The 18264-nt window shown below is 55.9% G+C and overlaps 2 protein-coding genes across 2 annotated transcripts in view; both read right to left on the bottom strand.

The window, feature by feature from the left end:
• TEAD3 (TEA domain transcription factor 3) overlaps positions 1–4922 on the bottom strand; it is a 23843-nt gene extending 18921 nt beyond the window's left edge. Inside the window, 2 exon segments of the mRNA XM_049653198.1 lie at positions 3847–4054; positions 4434–4922. Coding sequence (XP_049509155.1) covers positions 3847–4054; positions 4434–4922 — 697 coding nt within the window.
• On the bottom strand, positions 4587–18264 carry TULP1 (TUB like protein 1). Its single transcript, XM_049653197.1, has 14 exons — positions 18055–18264; positions 17519–17651; positions 17130–17285; positions 16359–16514; positions 15546–15647; positions 15352–15471; positions 14964–15070; positions 11698–11703; positions 11426–11596; positions 11116–11228; positions 9707–9818; positions 9532–9630; positions 7048–7219; positions 4587–5451 (listed from the first exon to the last, which is right to left on the bottom strand). The coding sequence occupies exons 1-14, from the start codon at positions 18262–18264 to the stop codon at positions 5318–5320; spliced, it is 1791 nt and encodes a 596-aa protein (XP_049509154.1). The 3' UTR covers positions 4587–5317.

The raw sequence follows: 18264 nt of genomic DNA, 5'->3' as shown, positions 1-18264 counted from the left end.
TTTGTTCCTTTTTAAACTTTCTACTGTGGTAACCCATACATAACATCACATTTACCATTTTAGCCATTTTTAAGTGCCCCATTCAGCGGCATTTACCAACTTTCCTTCTTTGTTTCGGACGGTTATCTTTTTCACGCTCCTCCTTGTGGACGCCCCACAAATCAGGGTCCCAGGCCCTCAAGTTCATCACACACGGTATCCGGGGTGTGCCTGGCACAGCCCTGACAGTTGTCACCCACACTGTTCTATGGTCCCAAGCAACCTCAGATAGTGCCCAGCCACAGAGGCCGCCTCAGTCACGCCCCGCGCTTCCCGTGCCACGCGGCGCTGCCCGGGCAGGGTCTGGAGCTCTGGTTCACCTACACGCCTATTTCCCACCCCCTTATCACGACGGCCGCTCAGCACCGTGTCAGGATGGCTTCTCCTCACACACACCACGTCCTGTCCTAGTTTTTCTCATGTGTCACGAAGAGTGGCACACACAGCCTATCCGAGTTCCTACACACCTGAGGCTCCTTCATATGCTGTTCACACCCACACACACGTAGTCACACCACTGCATCACACATCACGCAGGTGGCTCATTCTGCTTATCACACACACACACACACGGCATCAAACGATCGCAGCGTCCCTCATGTATTCCGAGCATCAGGATCCCATCCGATGTCAGACAGAGGCTCACATTGTTGGGTCTTCCATAAAACACGTCCCCCATGATGGCCACTCACACACAGAGACCGCGTGTATGGCTTTCTTTCACACACACGCTGAGCCTGTCGTTCATGGTGGCTCCCACATACACACGGTGTTGGTCACTCACACGAGTGTTACAAAGTCACGGGCAATGTCACATAAGGCTTCCCTCGCATACAAGTCCAGCCTCACATGCAGTCACGCAAGCTGGTTTTAGCCGGTTCTGTCACACGCACACCCCCCGCACACGCAGTGTCACCCACACAGAATGTCCCACTCAGCCTCTGTCTCACACACGTCCAGCGTCACACATGGCTGCACTCTCATTTCCCTCTATCACTTCCTGTCCTTTTGGGACTGGCAGGGAGCACAGGAAACAATCAGCACTCTAGGAAACCTCAAGGGCTGAGGCTTTAGGGAGACCCGTGGCCTCACAGGATTCTCTGGCCTCCAGGCTTCTGCGGGACCCTTAGAGGACAGGCAAGGAAGTCCTTTCCCCTCTCGGGTCCTCCTCTGAGGGGCAGCACCCCTCCTGCAGACAAGCCTAGGCTGGCACAACACCAGGAGAGAGGTGAGGCCAGGGCAAGGCCTTGAGGACAGGCCTGAATGTGATCTGCTGACCTCTGACCACAGAAGTTCCCGCCATGGCCCCAGGGCTGCCCCACAGGCCCATGGAGACCTGGTTCCTCAAGGCCACCCCTCCAACCCCACAGCTTCTGCAGCCCCCACGTGGGAAGAAGAGGCTGTGACCTCCTAGCTTCCTCCACAGCTCTTAAGCTGCAGTATTAATAGCCCTCATGGCTCCCTGGCTCCTTGGGGTCTGGCACCCCAGATCCCTTCCCCTCTCCTCACTGTGAGTGGACTCTTCAGCTCTTCATCCCTTCGTAAGTGAGGAGGTAGGGGGTACTGGTAGCTTCTGTTCCCTTCCAGCTTCTGCCCCGAGCCCCTAGTGGGGTCCAGGAATCTGGCTGAGGGGCAGGCCATCCAAGTGACCTCTCAACACAATTCACCCTGGCCAGCCTTGCCAGACCCCAGGGCCACTTCAGAGGACAAGTTTCCTCAGCTCTGCCTGGCTTCCCTGTCCCTTGCTGCCTGCTGCCTGTGACCCTTTCAGCCGTACTCCCCTGGTTTACATACTCCTCAGTCACCCCCTGGTTTGTCCTCACCTTCTTCCTTAGGCCACTGGATCACCCACTCACCTCTCCAGACCTCACCAGGTTCACGTTCCATAATGGAAGGAGAAGGCAGGCCAGCTGACTAGGAGGCTGGGACTCTGGAAGGTGCTCAAAGATAAGGGACCTGAGAAGTCATTTATTCTGAGCAGGGAAACTGAGGGCCCAGATGACACAGGTGGTTAAAAGCCCAGTTGGGACCAGATCTCTAGTTCCTTGACCTTCTCTTTGAGATATCCCCTTCTCGTTTTAATATTTCCTCAACCGGCAGAATGCACAGGGTGCACCTGAGGGTGAGGGTGGGAGCACAGACCAGGATGCAGACACACACACACACACACACACACACACACACACATACACACACACACAGCTCTGTCCTGCCAATCATTGACCATCCCACTGAGCCATTCCCCAGTCCAAATACGCTAATTAGCATTAATTATTGTTCCCTCCCTTAGGGGGGTGGGAGAAAGGCTCATGAGGTTGAGAATCCAATTGGTTCTTAACCTCTCCCTGAAGAGGGGGCATCAGGGCCCCTGAAGTCACCCTCACCTGACAGCCTATTCCTAGAAGATACATCTGTCCATCCCCTACCCACAGGGTGAGCAGGGATCCAGAAGACCATAGAACCATGTCCTGAAGTGACACCCTCCTGGTGGGGGGAGGGGGGGGGCGGTTCTTGGAAAAGGAGCTACAAGAATCTGGAAGGGAGGAGAACATAATTCTCCCACATCTCCAACTTTTGGGGTCTTAGGATATTCTCCTTGTCCCAGGCTGTCCCCAACATGCTAACCAAGGAGGTGTCCTCGCCCCTGCACTGGGGTGGAACATGTATATACACAGAACCAACCACAAGAGATGGGATACACAGAGCCACCATGGGCACCAGCCCCTAGAGCTGTGTCCAGTCCCTACCCCCATCCCCTGCTTTCCTGGACTACAAGTCCAGGCCTGACCTGGTTCTGCCTCTACCTGGAGAGAGAGAAAGCACAGAGGGAGGTGCCCCCTGAGAAGCCCTCCCTCAAGGCCTCATTCTCTCTTGTCCAGAAAGAATCTCTGAGCCCTGGATCAGGGCCTCTCTCCCAAAAAGGTGACAGAGTGGGGTCTCAATGACACTTGCCTGGGGCCTGGCTAGCTGAAAACCAAATGCAGACAGGCACTCCTGACCTTTCCTCCCCAGGCAGGAGTAAAGGGCATGACAGACAATGGTGGTGGGGAGGGAGGGAGGGGGGAGAACAAACCTCCTTCAAACCCTCTAAAGTCTAAACAAGGCTCTGAGGAAGTGTAGCGAAAATAAGGCCCCAAAACCAGCCCCCTTTGGAGCCAGGCTCTTAGAGCCCTGGTCTGGAACTCCGAATCCCCACCCACTGGGGCAGAACCGGACTAGAGCTTAAGCCCCTGCCTCTCAGGGGGCACACGCCCAGGGCGCGCAGCTCTGCTCCCAGTCACCCTCCACAATCCAGCGCAGCCACAGGCACCGCGCGCAGGAGCCGGCCTGGACGCCGGGAGGCCGGGCCCGAGGCCTGCGTGGAGCTGGAGCCGGGCGGGCTCGGAGAGAGCGCGAGCCGGGAGTCCAAAGGGCGGCGGGGCCCGGGACTGGGAGTCCTGGGTACGAGCTCCCCAGTGGCAGGGGCCCCGAACCGTGCGCCCCCAAGACCCCTGCCTCGGCACCCCATACTCGGACGGTGGGACAGACGAAGGCACCGGAGACAATCTCCCGGTTCCCCGACCTCCCCCAACCAACTCGTCCGGGTCGCGGGGGGAGGGGGGTAGGGGTGGGAGGGGTGGGCGGGGCTTCCCGGAGAGCTTTTCCCCCCCTTCCCTCTAAACTTCCCGGCACCCAGATCCGGGGCTCAGGCTCAAGCTGGACAATAGCTCGGGGATCTAGCCCCCCGCGAGTGCCCCCCCAATCCAGAACCAGCCAACCAAACCACCTCTCCCAGTACGGCCTCTTCCCGGCGTCCTCCCGGCTTACCTGGTCCGAGCTCGGGGGGGGCGCTCCGGCCGGGCCGCTCCGCCGGGCCCGAAAAAGCTGAGAGGGGGGCCGGGGAAGGGGGGTCTTGGGGAGGGGGCTGGCCGGAATGTGCGGAATGAGCCGGGCCGGAGCGGGAGGCGCCGGGCGCGGAGGAGGGAGCGAGCGGGACGGAAAGTTTGTGTTGAGGAGCCGGGGCGGGGGGTGGGGGCTGCGGGGAAGGAGGGGGCGGGGCGCGCAGGGGGGCGGGCACCGACCGGGAGGGGCGGGGCCGGGCCGCGCGGGGCCGCCCCCAGTCGGCGCTCGGGCTGCCCACCCCATGGCTTCGCGACCTGTGGCTGTTCCCGGCCTTCCCGCGCCTAGGCGCTTCGCTCCCCGCCTGCCAGTGCCACGCTCCCAACTTCTCCCTGCACGCCGGGCCTTACCCCACCTCCCCAGGACCCCACCGCAATTTGGGGCTCGGGGCTGGGCGGGGCCGAGGGCGGAGCTCCCGCCTAGCCGGTTGGACTCCCGTCGGGGTGCCGCGTCACGAGGAGCCCCGGGGGGCCGAAGCGCACGGGCCTCAGGGCTCCCTACCCGCCCCCCCGCACCCCCCCCCCACGAGTCCGGAGCTGCCGAGGCGGAGCACCCTCTCCGGCCCGAGAGCCCGCCCCCAATTCCCGGGGCCCCAGACCCCGCCCCGCCCTGGCGACTGCGCCCTCCATGCCCGGACCCGGTTTGTCTGGTTCTCCCCGAGAGGCTTGTTTCTCGAATTTCTCCCTTTCCCCCTCTTCCCGGACCTCCGGGGCCCTCCCTCTCGGCCCGGGGCCCCCGCGGGGGGGCGTCTCGACACCACGAGCCCGCCGAGTTTCGGTAGGACCGGCGCTGGGCGCGGGGGAGGGGACGCGGGAGTGCCCCGGGCCTGGGCGGGAGCGGGGTGGGGGTGTGGGGAGGGAGGCCTCCAGCCCGCCCTCCGGACCTCTCCCGCGCTCCGGACCCCTCCCGCCGCCCAATTCTCGGCACGCGCTGAAGAACCACTGCTCGCTGGGCCTGGGACGCGGCTTTATTGGGGACGTGGGTACCCGGTCTTCGTCCCCCATCACCTACCCCCTCCTCGGAACCCGCCCCACTCCGCGGAGCCCTAGTACGATCCCGGAGGGGGTTAAAACAACACTGACTACTGCTCCTGGACAGGAAGTGACTGGGGCGCGGGGCGGGGAAGGGGGGCGGCTGGTGAAGCGGCGCAGGCTAGCTCCGCGACCAGATGTGTGGCTCCCAACTCCAGATGTTCTTCATCTCTGTCGGACCGCCGTCTGAGCTCCTCCCCTGCCTCGGCCTGTGCCAGGCTGGAGAGTGGATGGAGGTCACTCAGAGACAGTGAGGGGTCAGCCCCCGACAAGAGAGGAGTCTTCAGTGGGGGCTTTGGTGAATAGACACTGCAACCCTCCACTGAATCCTTTCCCCCACCTTTGGGGGGCGCTGGGGGCTGCTGGGGTCATTCGCAGGCCAGCTTCCCATCGAAACTGGAGAGGGCGATGGCGAAGGCCTGCAGGGCGCACAGCGGGTACCGGTAGTCTAGGGTGAAGGCGTCCTCGGCCACGCGGCCGAACTGCAGTACAATGTAGTCGGCTGTGGACACAGACAGGGGTGGGGTGGCCCACGACCTCCTGGGTTCCCATTCCTGGCAGACAGCCCCCTCAACACCGGGAAGAGTTCCCCTCCCTTGTATTGGAACACCAATCCTCAGCCACCCTCTCAAGTATTCACCTCTCCACCCATCCACCCCTTCTTATCTGGCCCAACCAGTCCCACCTGCCGGTTTACCAGACTTCTGACTGACTGTAAGCCCCTGAGGGCAGGGACCCTGCCTTATCTTCTGCCACCTAGGGCTATGTGTATGACAGGCACTTAAATATAGGAACCTGTCACACTTCCCCAAGCCTAGAATCCTTTTCTTTCCATTGTCTCTGGCCTCATTCCTTCTTCCCATCCCCAGACACCAAGTCCCATCTTAGACTGCCAGGCTCTATCTCTTAACTAGCCCCCTGAATCCTTCCTTATCCAGTGGCTCCACTCAACCCCATCCCATATCTGGTCCAGGTTCCCAACCCTAGTCCCAACACCTCCCCCAGCATCCATAGAGACAGGAAGTTGCTAAAAATACCCCTGATCTCTGCAGACCAGGCTCCACCAGAAATGTGATCTGGAGAGCAGTTTTCCAAGGCCTTGGGACAGGTGACACTGGGGAACCATCCCTAGGATGGAGTGGGGGATGGAGAAGTTGCTCAATGGTAGCCAATCCTGGGAACCTTGGTGTCCCTTGGGAGATATCTTTCCATCCCCAAACTTCCTTAACCCTAGTGGGAACTTCTCCCCCAGGCTTGTAACAGGGACATTTGTACTTAGTTGTGTTTTCTGGGCATATCTTTTTTCCCTAATTCCTCGAGGCCAGGCCTTTGACCTTACTTGAGAGAGGACAATAGAGTAGGCATTCAGAAATGCTTGATTAATATTCCCTACCCCTACAAGGCAGCCAACCTGAAGGGTTTAGGAGCTGGGGCTCTGGAGCCAGACCACCTGCGTTAAGCCAGCTCTACCTCTTAATTGCTTTATGACCTTGGGGAAGTTACTTAACCTCTCTGTGCCTCAGTTTTCTCATCTGCCAAATAGCGACAAAAATACCTTCCTCACAGGGTTATTGAAAGATATAATGATTCAGTATCTGTAAAGTCCAGAGAACAGTGCCTAGCACATGGAAAGCACTGTGCAAGTGTTTTTGAAATAAATTTCGATGGCCAGTGGAACCTCCTGGAGTTGCTGCCTTTGGGGAAGGCGCTGCCCTCTCTGAGCCTCAGCACCATCTTTGACCACATAGAGGTTGCGCTATCAGTGGTTTTCAAACTCCAGCAGATTAATTCTCCCTTCAACACAGTTTTTCTTACCCAGGGTATCCCAGTATCTACCCCAGGCTCTGGTCAATGCTAGAAGGAAGGCCTGGAACAATGAGCCCCAAGACACCTGCTTGGAATATCTGAGGCTCCTGGGAGCATGGTGTCAATGCCCCTGCAGGAGGGAGTAACCTTCCTGGTTGTTCTGGCTCTAGCAATAAAGGACAGCTGGGGGGGGGGGGCAGCAAGAGAGTGAGAGCACGCACGCAAGGTGGGGAAAGGGCCTCAGTGAGGGTTGGGATTCTGGAGGTGGTGGCTCGGGCCCTCCGACACTCACGGTCATCGGCGTGAACAATCTGGAAGTTCTTGACGGAGGCTTGTGTGACTCGGCCTTGGAAGTTGAGGGTGTAGGAGCCGCTGTCTTCATTCCAGATGGGGGGCTTGTTGTGCAGCTCGATGAGGCTCTCCAGTGTCTTGTTTTGCCAGCGCACCAGCAACCCATCGCTGGTCTGGGGTGCCAGGGGGAGAATTAGGAAGAGGGCGGTTAGAGGGGGCCGAGGTATCTCGGGACTGAGGGGAAGGGGCCTAGGAACCTGAGCACGGCTTTGCGTGTCTGTGTTAGCGTGCAGCCTGGATATCAACATCCGTTCAGGGGATCCTTGAGAGCACATTTGGTCTCTGTGGTGTCCTTGCGGGCATGGGCTACATCTGTGGGAACGGGGTTTTGCTGTGGGATGCCAAAGCGGAAGGTTGGAAAATGGAAAGTAGCATCGGGCACACAGAAGGTGCTCTGGGCTGTGGATACCCAAGGGGTCTTAGGAATGGCCACATGCTGGTACCTGATTACAAGGATGAACCAGACATTCTGGGACCCACAAGGAGCTCACAGTTGCGCTTGCTGAGACAGGTAAACAGTTAAAATAAGATGTCCTGGAAGAGAGTTTCTTGAAGGAAGGAATGGTGTCTATATGATAGTGCTCTTGAAATATTTCTTTCCCGAGTTTCCTGAGTCACATTCATGGCTTAGAGTGAGTCCTCTCAAGATCATGTCCTCCCCGAAGCCTTCCTGACCCCATGTCTGATTTAGATGTCTTAGCTGTGAGTCTCCGTGACACCTTGCTTTTATGGTTTCTCCCACTGTACTCTAATGGACAACATTAGATACTCTAAGGGCGGGTATAATAGTTCGTTAATGTCCCTGTGCCTCAGTTTCCCTCACAACAGAGTATTGTGAGGATTAAATAAGTTAATAGTGCATGGAATGTTATTCAGATCAGTTCCTGGCACAGAGTAAATGCTCAGTAAATATCATGGTTCTGATGGTAACTGTTGTGTTGATTTTGGATCCTCAGTGCCTGGCTTTAATGAATGATCATAGAATGAATGAATTGTGAAGCGAAAAACAGTTACCTAAAGCAGCACGGGGTGGTTCTTATGAAGCCCAAACATGCTCAGGACGCACTGCCTCTGGAGCATTTGTGTGTTTGTTCCAGGCATGGAAGGAGTAACTGTGGGACCCTACATGCCTCGTGCCCCATGGGTTGGCCCGGCCTCTCAATACGGTGTGACTTTCCAGCAGGGAAGGATGCGTGATCAGCTGGTGGCTGATTTTTCATTCAGCCTGGGGTAGATACTGGGATACCCTGGGTAAGAAAAACTGTGTTGAAGGGAGAATTAATCTGCTGGAGTTTGAAAACCACTGATAGCGCAACCTCTATGTGGTCAAAGATGGTGCTGAGGCTCAGAGAGGGCAGCGCCTTCCCCAAAGGCAGCAACTTCCCCAAAAGCAGCAACCTGCTCCCCAACACAAAGCCGCGGCCGCGCAGGTGAGCGCGGCGGAGCCACGTGATCCGGTAAACATCCAGGGACTGAGCCACGCAGCCCCAGCGGGGCTGTCTGTGAAACCTTGGGCTCACTGACTTGCAGTGCTAAAGCAGCAGAGCAAGGGACTGACACCTAAGGAGGCCACCTCTCCCCAGGACATCTCTCCATCTTACCCTCTCCCTCACACACACATACACACACAAAAACAAGCAACCTTTGCTTTTTAAAATAAAAGTCAAATCATGTCACTCCTGAGAACGCTGCTGTGGCTTCCTGTTTCTCCCAGGGGTAGAAACCAGTTGTACAGGTCCAATCTACCCCTCACTCTCACCTCTCACCTCAAACCCACCAGGCACCACTCTGCCTCAGGGCCTTTGCACTGGCTCTTCCCACTGCCTGGATGCTCTTTCCCCAGATATCCACAGGCTTGCTCCCTCACCTCCTTCAGGTCTTTGCTTAAATGTCACCTTCTCAGTGAGGCCTACTCTGACCACCGTATTTAATATGGAACACGCACACACATCTCATCTTTCTTCTCCTGTTTGACGTTTTCTTTTTTTTCCCATACCACTTATCGCCTTCTAACGTACTATACAATTTTTTTGCTTATCACAATTACGGTCTACTGTCTCCTCCACTAGAATGCCGGCTTCATGAGGGCAGATCTTTGTTTTATTCACTGACATCTTCCAGTTTCCTAGAATAATCCTCAGCACTCAATATACATGTGTTGAATGAATATAGGAATGGATGATCTGGGGTAAACTGGAAAAAAAGTCCTCATTGCATTTGTTTCTGTGAATTCAATGACGAAACCCCTGAATTCATTCCACAAGTTTCCAGAATGAATTTGTGACACGGGGTGATGAGTGTGCTCCGGAAGTTGGGTGTGGGCAAGCTGAGCCCCCACCCCCCCAGCTCCCCAGGAGTGGGTCATGGGTGGGTCACATGGGAGTAGGACCCTCAGGGAGAGGCGTCAGGGAGGTGCTGGGCTCACATTTCGCGGCCGGATGGGGACCCTCTCGTTCTCCGTATTCATGCCTGGGATGATGACCGTCATGCGCCGGGGACCTCGGAAGCCCAACACGTTGGTTTCCTGGGAGGGACACACCTGTTAGGTCGGCCCCTGCAAAGGGGAGGGTGCTGCCAGGGGGCCCAGGCCGAGTTCTCACATAGATCACAGCTGCCAGCTCCTGCCGAAGGCGCCCCACATCAGTGCTGCCTCCGCGGTGCGGGTTCTGCCCGTTGTCAAAGACGGTGAAGCGGTTGCCCAGGAGATTGGACCTGCAAACAGGGTGGAGCTGGGGGCAGGGCTGAGGGGATTCTGTACCCCTCCTCCAAGACCCTTCGTCCCAGCCAGGCAATTCGGAAAGCTTCCTGTGTCAAGGGTATGGGTGTCGTAGGACAGAGCAATTCATGTCCTCTGCCCCACGCTTCCCTCATGAGATCTACTTTAAAGCTGGATCTGGAAGGACACTGGGCAGCCTTCAGATCTCAAATCCATCTCTTACTGTGTGACCCTAGGCAAACTAAACTCTCTGAGCCTCAACTTCCCCCTCTGTAAAATGGGCATAATAACAGTATTTTCCTCATTTGGCCAATAAAAGGATTAAATGGATTAATATTTGGAAATTAGAACTATGCCTGACACATAGGTGGACTGTATGTGTTTATTAACACATAAATAAAAGAAATAAGGCCTGACTCAGGGATTCACCTTCCCCTTACCTCTCAGATTTGCAGTGAGGATTAGAGGAGATATATGGGGAGACACAGCACAGGGTAGGTGCCAGATATTTGTTTATTCATTGACTTAGTAAATGTTTATTGAGTAGCTACTATGTGCCAGGTGCTAGGAATTCAACCATGAACAAGACAGGCATGGGCATTGCCCTCATGGACCTTATGACCCATTCCAAGTGAGGTACAGGGTCGAGTAGCATGGGCATCACCTGGGTGCTTATTAGAAATGAAGAGGGGCACCTGGGTGGCTCAGTCGGTTAAGCATCCAACTCTTGATCTCAGGGTTCTTGCAACTGAGCTTCACATCGGGCTCTGCTGACAGCGCAGAGGCTGCTTGAAATGCTCTCTGTACCCCCGCCACTTGCCCTCTCTTTCTCTCACAAAATAAATAAATAAACGTAAAAAAAAAAAGTGAAGAATCTACATTAAAAAAAAGGGGGGGCGCCTGGGTGGCTCAGTCGGTTGAGTGTCCGACTTCGGCTCAGGTCATGATCTCGCGGTTTGTGGGTTCGAGCCCCGCGTCGGGCTCCGTGCTGACAGCTCGGAGCCTGGAGCCTGCTTCCGATTCTGTGTCTCCCTCTCTCTCTGCCCCAACCCACTCGCATTCTGTCTCTGTCTCTCTCAAAAAGAAAAAGAAAAGTGAAGAATCTTGCCCCAAACCCAGACCCACTGAGCCATTTTAACAACACTTCCAAGTGATCTGTACCCATTTAAAGTGTGGGAACCCCTGGGTCAGGGGACGTTTCCAGAGTGTCCAGTGTGGTGGACACTGCCGGGCACAGGGAGACCAAAGTGACCCGCCATGGCGTTCTTGCAGTCCTGGGCCTCCCAGCCCTACCTCAGCTTCCCAATGAAATTCTCCCCTCCTCGAGACAGATTGGTAGGGTCGCTGGAGATGAGGTAATTGGCCGTCTTGCTACGTTTCCGCTTCCTGCCAGCCAAGAGGAACACCTGGGGACAGGGGGAGACAGGTGACAGAGGATGGGAGGCGAAGATGGGTGAAGGAAAGAGAAGGGTGGGGGGAGAGAGAAGGCCTATTTGTCCTGTATCCACCACTCCCCCCACCCCCCAATTTGGCTCTAGCTCCACCCTCAGCCTGGGTCCTGCCCCCTGCCCTCTCTCTCCCCTGCCCCCTCTCCCCTACCCACCTTCTTCTCTGTGTCCAGGTGCAGGAAGTAGGAGGGATACAGGCCCCGATCCATGCCCTTCTTGTCCCGGGTCAGCTTGCAGCGAACTGTCCGGCCCTGAGGGGCAGGCCGAAGCACAAACTCCCGGGGTTCATCCACTTCCACGGGTGGAGATGGGGCTCTCTCCTCCTTCTGGGTGGGGGCACAGCATGTATCAGCCTACAGCACTAGCTCCTCTGCCCTCAGCAGGTCCCCGGAGCTGGGACACAGGCAGGGTGGGCCGGACAACTCACCGCTTTCTGTGTGGGAAGAGAACAGACGGGCCAGCTACAGTGGGCTGGGCCCCTCACACTTCCCCAGCGGCTCAGCAGCCCACGTTAGGAGGCTCTGGGGAGCTTGGCGCTTTCTTTTTTGCTTAGCTTGTGGTTAAGAGCCTGGCTCTGGAACCAGACAGCTTGGATTCAAATCCTGATTCCACCACTAACTCTTTACCCAGTTTCCTTTTTAATTTGTTTTTAATGTTTATTTTTGAGAGAGAGAGAGAGAGAGAGAGAGAGAGAGAGAGTGTGAGCAGGGGAGGGGCAGAGAGAGGGAAACACAGAATCCGTAGCAGGCTCCAGGCTCTGAGCTGTCAGCACGGAGCCCGCTGCAGGGCTCGAACTCACGAACTGCGAGATCACGACCTGAGCCAAAGTTGGATGCTTAACCAACTGAGCTGCTCAGGCGCCCCAACTCTTTACCCAGTTTAACTGTGACTCAGTGTTTTCATCTGAGAAATGCATAAGTTGGGGCTGGACACCCGGGACAGACCTTACTTAATTGATATATTAAACAAACACTCCTATAAAGCCTACCAATGTGCCAGGCATAGTTCTAAGGATCTTCCAAATGTTACATGGTTTAATTCCCTTCTCAGTAACTACTGAAGTAGTTGTCCAGTTTTACTGATGAAGGAGCTGAGGCTCAAAGAGGCTAAGCAACTTGCCCAAGTTCATATAGCTAGTAAGAAGTGTAACTAGGCTTTAAATGCTGTGCAGCCTCCTGTTAGAGCCAGGGCCTTAGAAAGACCTTCCTTCAGTGGACACGATGTCAAGGGGTGAACTGAGGTGAGGCCGAAGGTATGAATTGCTGTGTTCTAAGCACATAGTGTTACCACAGTATTAGCTACTGCTATTATTATAGTGTGTAGTAAATACTCAGTGAATGTAGTAGCCAACCTCCAAGACGAGCCCCGGTGGTCCTTGCCTCCTGGTATTTACACCCTTGTGTAGTCCCCTTCCACACTGTATCAGGGTCGGTGTTTCTGACCGATGGAATATAGCAGAAGTGATGGGTCACTTCTAAGTGATTAGTCTAAGGCTAGGTCATGAAAGATATTGTGCCTTCTCCTTGCTGTCTCTCTTGGGCCACTCTTTTTTTTTTTTAATTTTTTATTTTTTTTAACGTTTATTTATTTTTGAGACAGGGAGAGACAGAGCATGAACAGGGGAGGGTCAGAGAGAGGGAGACACAGAATCTGAAGCAGGCTCCAGGCTCTGAGCTGTCAGCACAGAGCCCGACGCGGGGCTCGAACTCACGGACCGCGAGATCATGACCTGAGCCGAAGTCGGCCGCTTAACCGACTGAGCCACCCAGGCGCCCCTCTTGGGCCACTCTTGAGCCCTGAGAGAAGTTGGCTGCCATTGTCATGAGAACAGTCAGGCAGCCCTATGGAGAGGGCCCCAGCCAACAATCATGACAGTGAACCATTCTAGAAGTGGATTCTTTATTTCCAGTCAAGCTTTCAGAGTGACTGCAGACCCAGCTGACATCTTGACTGCAATCTCATGAGACCCCCGAGCCAGAAGTACGTGCCTCGCTAAGCCACTCCTACATTCCTGACTTACAGGAATGAAGAAAATAAATGTTTGTTGTTTTGAGGCACTAAGTTTTGGGGTGGTTTGCTACACAGCAATACAGAGGTAAGACAATGAATGAATAAATAAGCTTATTTTGCTCAGGGAAAAACTCCTCAGAGCAGTTTGGTTGCATTACAACGTAGGCTGGCCTGGCCTGGCCTGGCGACCCCGCAGCTGCCCTTCTGCTTCTCACAAGCCTGGTGCCGTCTGCCCTCATGTGCTATCCCTCACAAGAGCGGGGGGCAAGGGACTGCCAGCCCGGCTGTGTGCTACGTGAGAGTCACTGGGAATCCCCGATACGCTGTGGTTGGCTGTTTTTGCTGAGGGCAGGTTGGGACTGTGTGTGAGGTGAGGCTGGTGGCAGCAAGCAGGCCCTTAGCCTGCGGACCCTTGAACATCTTCTCCACTCCGGGCTGCTCCAGAAGAAACTTTGGAAACACAAGACTATGTTTGGAATGTGATGTGGAGAAAGCCAGAACTTATTCAAACATCTCCACAGCTGTCAATTTCTAGAGCCTACTGTACTGAAGGCTGTGCCGCGGTTATATTCCCCATGGGAGATAATAAACTGGCCTTGCAGTCTATATATCGGTACCTGGTGATGTGGGCCCATGTGAATCAGGTCCCCCAAGACCCAACCGCTCTTGAACAGACTCATAAGCCCACATGGCCAAGCCCCCAGCCCTGCCCTCATGGTGATCTCTCTGCTTGTGGAAACCAATTTCTCAAAGACTTCCATCGCTTTCTTTCTCCAACTGGCCCTCTCTCTCCTGCTTGGTCCCGCCTGTGCATGTCGGTACCTGAGTCCTATTTGTGAGGAAGAGGAATATTCAAACTGTTAACAACCTGTTCTGCTCATGGAGAATGCGTCAGAATGGATGCTGGTGGGCCTGGGGGAGGGCGCAGGAGGCCCCTGTCAGCCACTGTTAACCCTTCAGTTGCTGGAAGGTTGGGTGGTCCGGGGTGGGGTAGCAGAAAGCACTTGGAGAACTTAGAGCAGTAGCATGCAAATATTCTTACAACTCCTACAGCCAGCCAGTGCGCCCACCGGTGAGTACACGTGTCCCTGTCTGCCTGTGAGTTCTACCTCCCGGGTACAGAAAATGAGTGTCTCAGGGAACCTGGGGGGGCTCGGTTGGTTGTGTCCAACTTCAGTTTGGGTCACGATCTCACGGTTTGTGAGTTCAAGCCCTGCATCGGGCTCTGTGCTGACAGTTTGGAGCCTGGAACCTGCCTCAGATTCTGTGTTTTCTTCTCTCTCTTCCCCTCCCCTGCTCGTGCTCTCTCTCTCAAAAATAAAATAAAACATTTAAAAAAATTAAAAAGAAAAAGAAAATGGGGTCTCTTCATATTGGGGCTGTGTGAGCCTCTCTGATCATGTCTGATGTTAGGCTGCGGAGGGGAGGGCTTAGAGCCCAGATAACATCAGGCCCCCAGGGCACCAATCCCAGCATGGTGACCCCACAACAGCCTTTTCTTTTCTCACAAGTCTGGTGCCCTTTGTCCTCCTAGCCTGTCATCAGAGAGGGAGTCATGATTCTAACCCCAAGTGACTTCATGGCCCCAGCCCCCCAGCGAGGTTCCACACCCCAGTCCCCCAAACCCAGGCCCCTGCCACTGCTCCCTGAGGACATCAGTCCCCTTCCCCTCTGGGCCCCAACCTTTTTGCCTTTTCCTTTCGCTTTGCCCTTCTGATTGCTGTTCTTTGTCACTTCTTCCTCCTCTTCCTCTTCCTCCTTCCTCTCCTCTTCTGAGCCTTTGGGAGTGCCTGGGCGTGGAGTGGGAACCAGCCTGTTAACCCCTTACCCTGCAGAGCACTTCATGGTTTGCAAAGTACATCTAACACCCATGTCTCACTTGGACCCTCCCCACAACCACAAGAGAATCATCCCACATTACTATCATAGGGGCCCCAGAAAGGCTACAATACCTGCCTTAATAGTCACAGCTATTAACGTGGGCAGGTCAAGATGCCCCCCAAGTCTTCTGACTCCATGACCCCCAGGACTGCCTCTAGATGTCCTGATACCGGAGGCCACTGCCACCCACCTTTCTTCTTCCGAGCTTTCTCAGCGGGGCCATCTTCCCCCACCAGAAACATGGCTGCTGGGCTCTTCTTTGTCACTCTGGTCGGGCTCATTGAGGTGTCCTTGTCAGCCTCCCCAGACCCTGTGTGTGTGGATGTGAAGGAGTCACCCTCCACCACACCCGGAGTCCCCTGTTCCTCCAGAGGCTAGTCTCACCTTTCTTCTTTGTCTTTCTCATCTTGGTCCCCTCCCCCGCTGGTACCTCCTTCTTCTTCATTCGAAGAGGTTTGGATGGGGGGACAGGGCTTCCCAGGTCCCCTGGAAATGGAGGTAGGGGTTAGACAAAGAAGAGCCTGTTGGGGCTGAAGGCCACCTTCCAACCCACTCCTCATGGCCTGACAAGGGCCCAGAGTCTGTCTTCCGCTCATCAAGTTTTAATCCCGAGTCCATAAAGGCCTGGACAAACACCAGGAGCTTAATAGGTGTTACAGAATACATGGATACATGAATGATGAATGAATGAATGAATGAATGAATGAAACCCAGCTCCCATGCCATCCCCAGAAAACCCCCTCTGGCAGGTGATACAGAGAGCACTCTCTCCCTCTCCCACAGGGGCCCAAGGTGCCAGCTACCTGTCCACCTTTAAACCAGACTGGGGTACCTGTAGGGTGAGGTGCCCAGGCCAGAGAGCCATCACAGCATTTATTCATTGACTGATTTTTACAGTAATCACTTAGATGCTTTTATGGAAATTATAACAATAATTCATATTGAGTTTCTTAAAAAGCTGAAAAATCACAACGAAAACTAAAATCCTCTGCCCTCCCTGGCTCACAGAGCCCCCAGGCAGGCTATGCACTTAAGGACCATCAGGGACGACACCACCAGGGAGAGAAACTCTCGTGTCCAGGCGCTGGGTAACTTCTTGATGTGTGAGCTCTGGCATATCCACGAGGCCCCCAAGTCGCTGAAGGACAGGGCTAGTTTTACACGTCTGTGTGCTCCCTTCTTACCCTCAACACTCACCCTTCTGACCCTGGGCCTTGGCCCTCCTCTCCTTGATGCCTGCGGAAGTCTTCTCTTTAGGAGGCTTCTTGGGAGGCAGAGGGATTTTCTCTTTCTTTTCCTCCTCCTCCTCTTCCTCTTCCTCTTCATGGTCTTCCTCTTCTTCCTCCTCATCCTCTGTAGGCAGAAACTCATAATGGGGGCTGGGATGTGTCCCATTAGCTGGGGGCTCAGTCCCCTCCAGATTGCTGGGAAATGAGAGCCAGAGGCGGGAGGCTCTCCTGGAACAGGAGGGAATGACCTCAGGCTGCTTGGGGGAGTGAGCTGGAGTTGGGGGGAATGCTAGGGGCTAGGCAATCCTGTTCTGGGGGGATGCCCTTGCCTGTAGCACCTTCCCCTCTCTCTTTCTCTGGGACTCACCTCCTCACACATTCCTGCCTGTCTTCCAGTTTGGCCCTTCTCTGCCCCGGTGACCGCACCTGGGCTGTTTCTCGCTGTTTCTCCTACTTCGTTGCTCCCTGTCCTTGTCTGTTTCTGACCTCCAGCCAGACGCATCTGGGCTACCTCTGGCCCCTAGCTGTAGTTGAAGACAAAATTCTCAACCCCTCCGTGCCTCAGTTTCCCCATCCGGAAATAAAGGGTTTTCTTTGTTTTGTTTTCTGGCTCAAAGAGAAGGCCAGAGAAGGGGAGGCTGTTTTCCCGAGTTTTCCGCCTCTCTGTCGCTGTTCTTGTCCAGCCACCTGGCTCCTTCTCTCCAGGGCCCCCCTCCCAACCTTCCCGCCGGCCTCTCACCGTCTACTGCGTCCGGGGCTCGCGCTACCAGGAAGGTTTCCCGCGGGTCGCGTTTGGCCTCGGGGTCTCTGAGGAACTTGGTGTAGACGGTCTGCGGCGTCCGGGCCCCGGGCGGCTGCGGGGCGGGCTCCTCCCGCGGCTTCCCCCTCCGCCCGGCTGAGCCGAGAGGCCGGGGTCAGGCAGGGCCAGACCCCCTCCTCCGACGGCGCCCGAGCCCTGGCCGCTGTCCCCTCCGGCTCCTCGCCGTGGGGGTCTCCCCCCCGGCTTTCATTCATCGCCCGCCCGGCCCCCACGCACTTCTACTCCGGCCGGCTCCCACCCCTCCATTTCCCTTCCTCTGCACCCCCTCGAGAATCCAGGACCGGCCGCAGCCCTCCCGCGTCCCTCACCCTTGGGGGCACCCTCGGGCTCGGCCCCCCGCCCGCCTCCAGGTTTCCTCCGGGGCTTGGATCCCTCGGGGCAGGGGGACTCAGGGGCTTCCGTCCTTTTCTTCCTCAACTTCTGCCCCTTGGCGGGTCGCTGCTGAAGGGGGGTCAGGAAGAGGGAGAGGAAAGAAGGGGGGGGGGGTCTGAGGGCTGACCATGACCCTCTAATCTCTTGAGCCGCCAGAAATAACCGCGGATTATCGGGAGGGGAACAGCAGCCTCCTTCTTGGGGTGGGGAACCATGACCCCTCCCGTGCACCATGGCCACCCCCAAAGGCCCCAAGGCCCAATTCCTCCCCTGGACATCCCATGCCCCCAAACATCCCTTTCCTCGAAGTCACACACACACACACACACACACCCCTGCAGGAAAGCAACCTCCAGACGCTGCCCCAAAGGGAATGCGTCTCACTCCCAGATCCGCTACCCTGAGGAGGTTTACATGCAGTTGAGGCGAGGGGGGGCTCTCCCTGCCTCCTTTCCAAGCAGGGGCGACATACCTGCTTGGGGCGCTGCTGGATATCCGAGCCTTCCTCCTCATGTCCGCTGAGGGTAGCAAAGGAATCAGACTGTCTTCCTCCCCTTTTCCTGCCCTTCCCCAGCCCCTCCACCTGGGCCCCCCAGGGTTCAGGTAGGTTGAGGTGGGGGGGGACACTTCCGGACCTGTCCGAGGCCCACACCTCTCGGAGGGTGTCGTCCTGCAGCGGCAT

The sequence above is a fragment of the Panthera uncia genome (assembly GCF_023721935.1).
Source record: "Panthera uncia isolate 11264 chromosome B2 unlocalized genomic scaffold, Puncia_PCG_1.0 HiC_scaffold_24, whole genome shotgun sequence".
NCBI classification, from domain to species: domain Eukaryota; kingdom Metazoa; phylum Chordata; class Mammalia; order Carnivora; family Felidae; genus Panthera; species Panthera uncia.
This window is presented reverse-complemented; position numbering and strand designations above follow the sequence as displayed.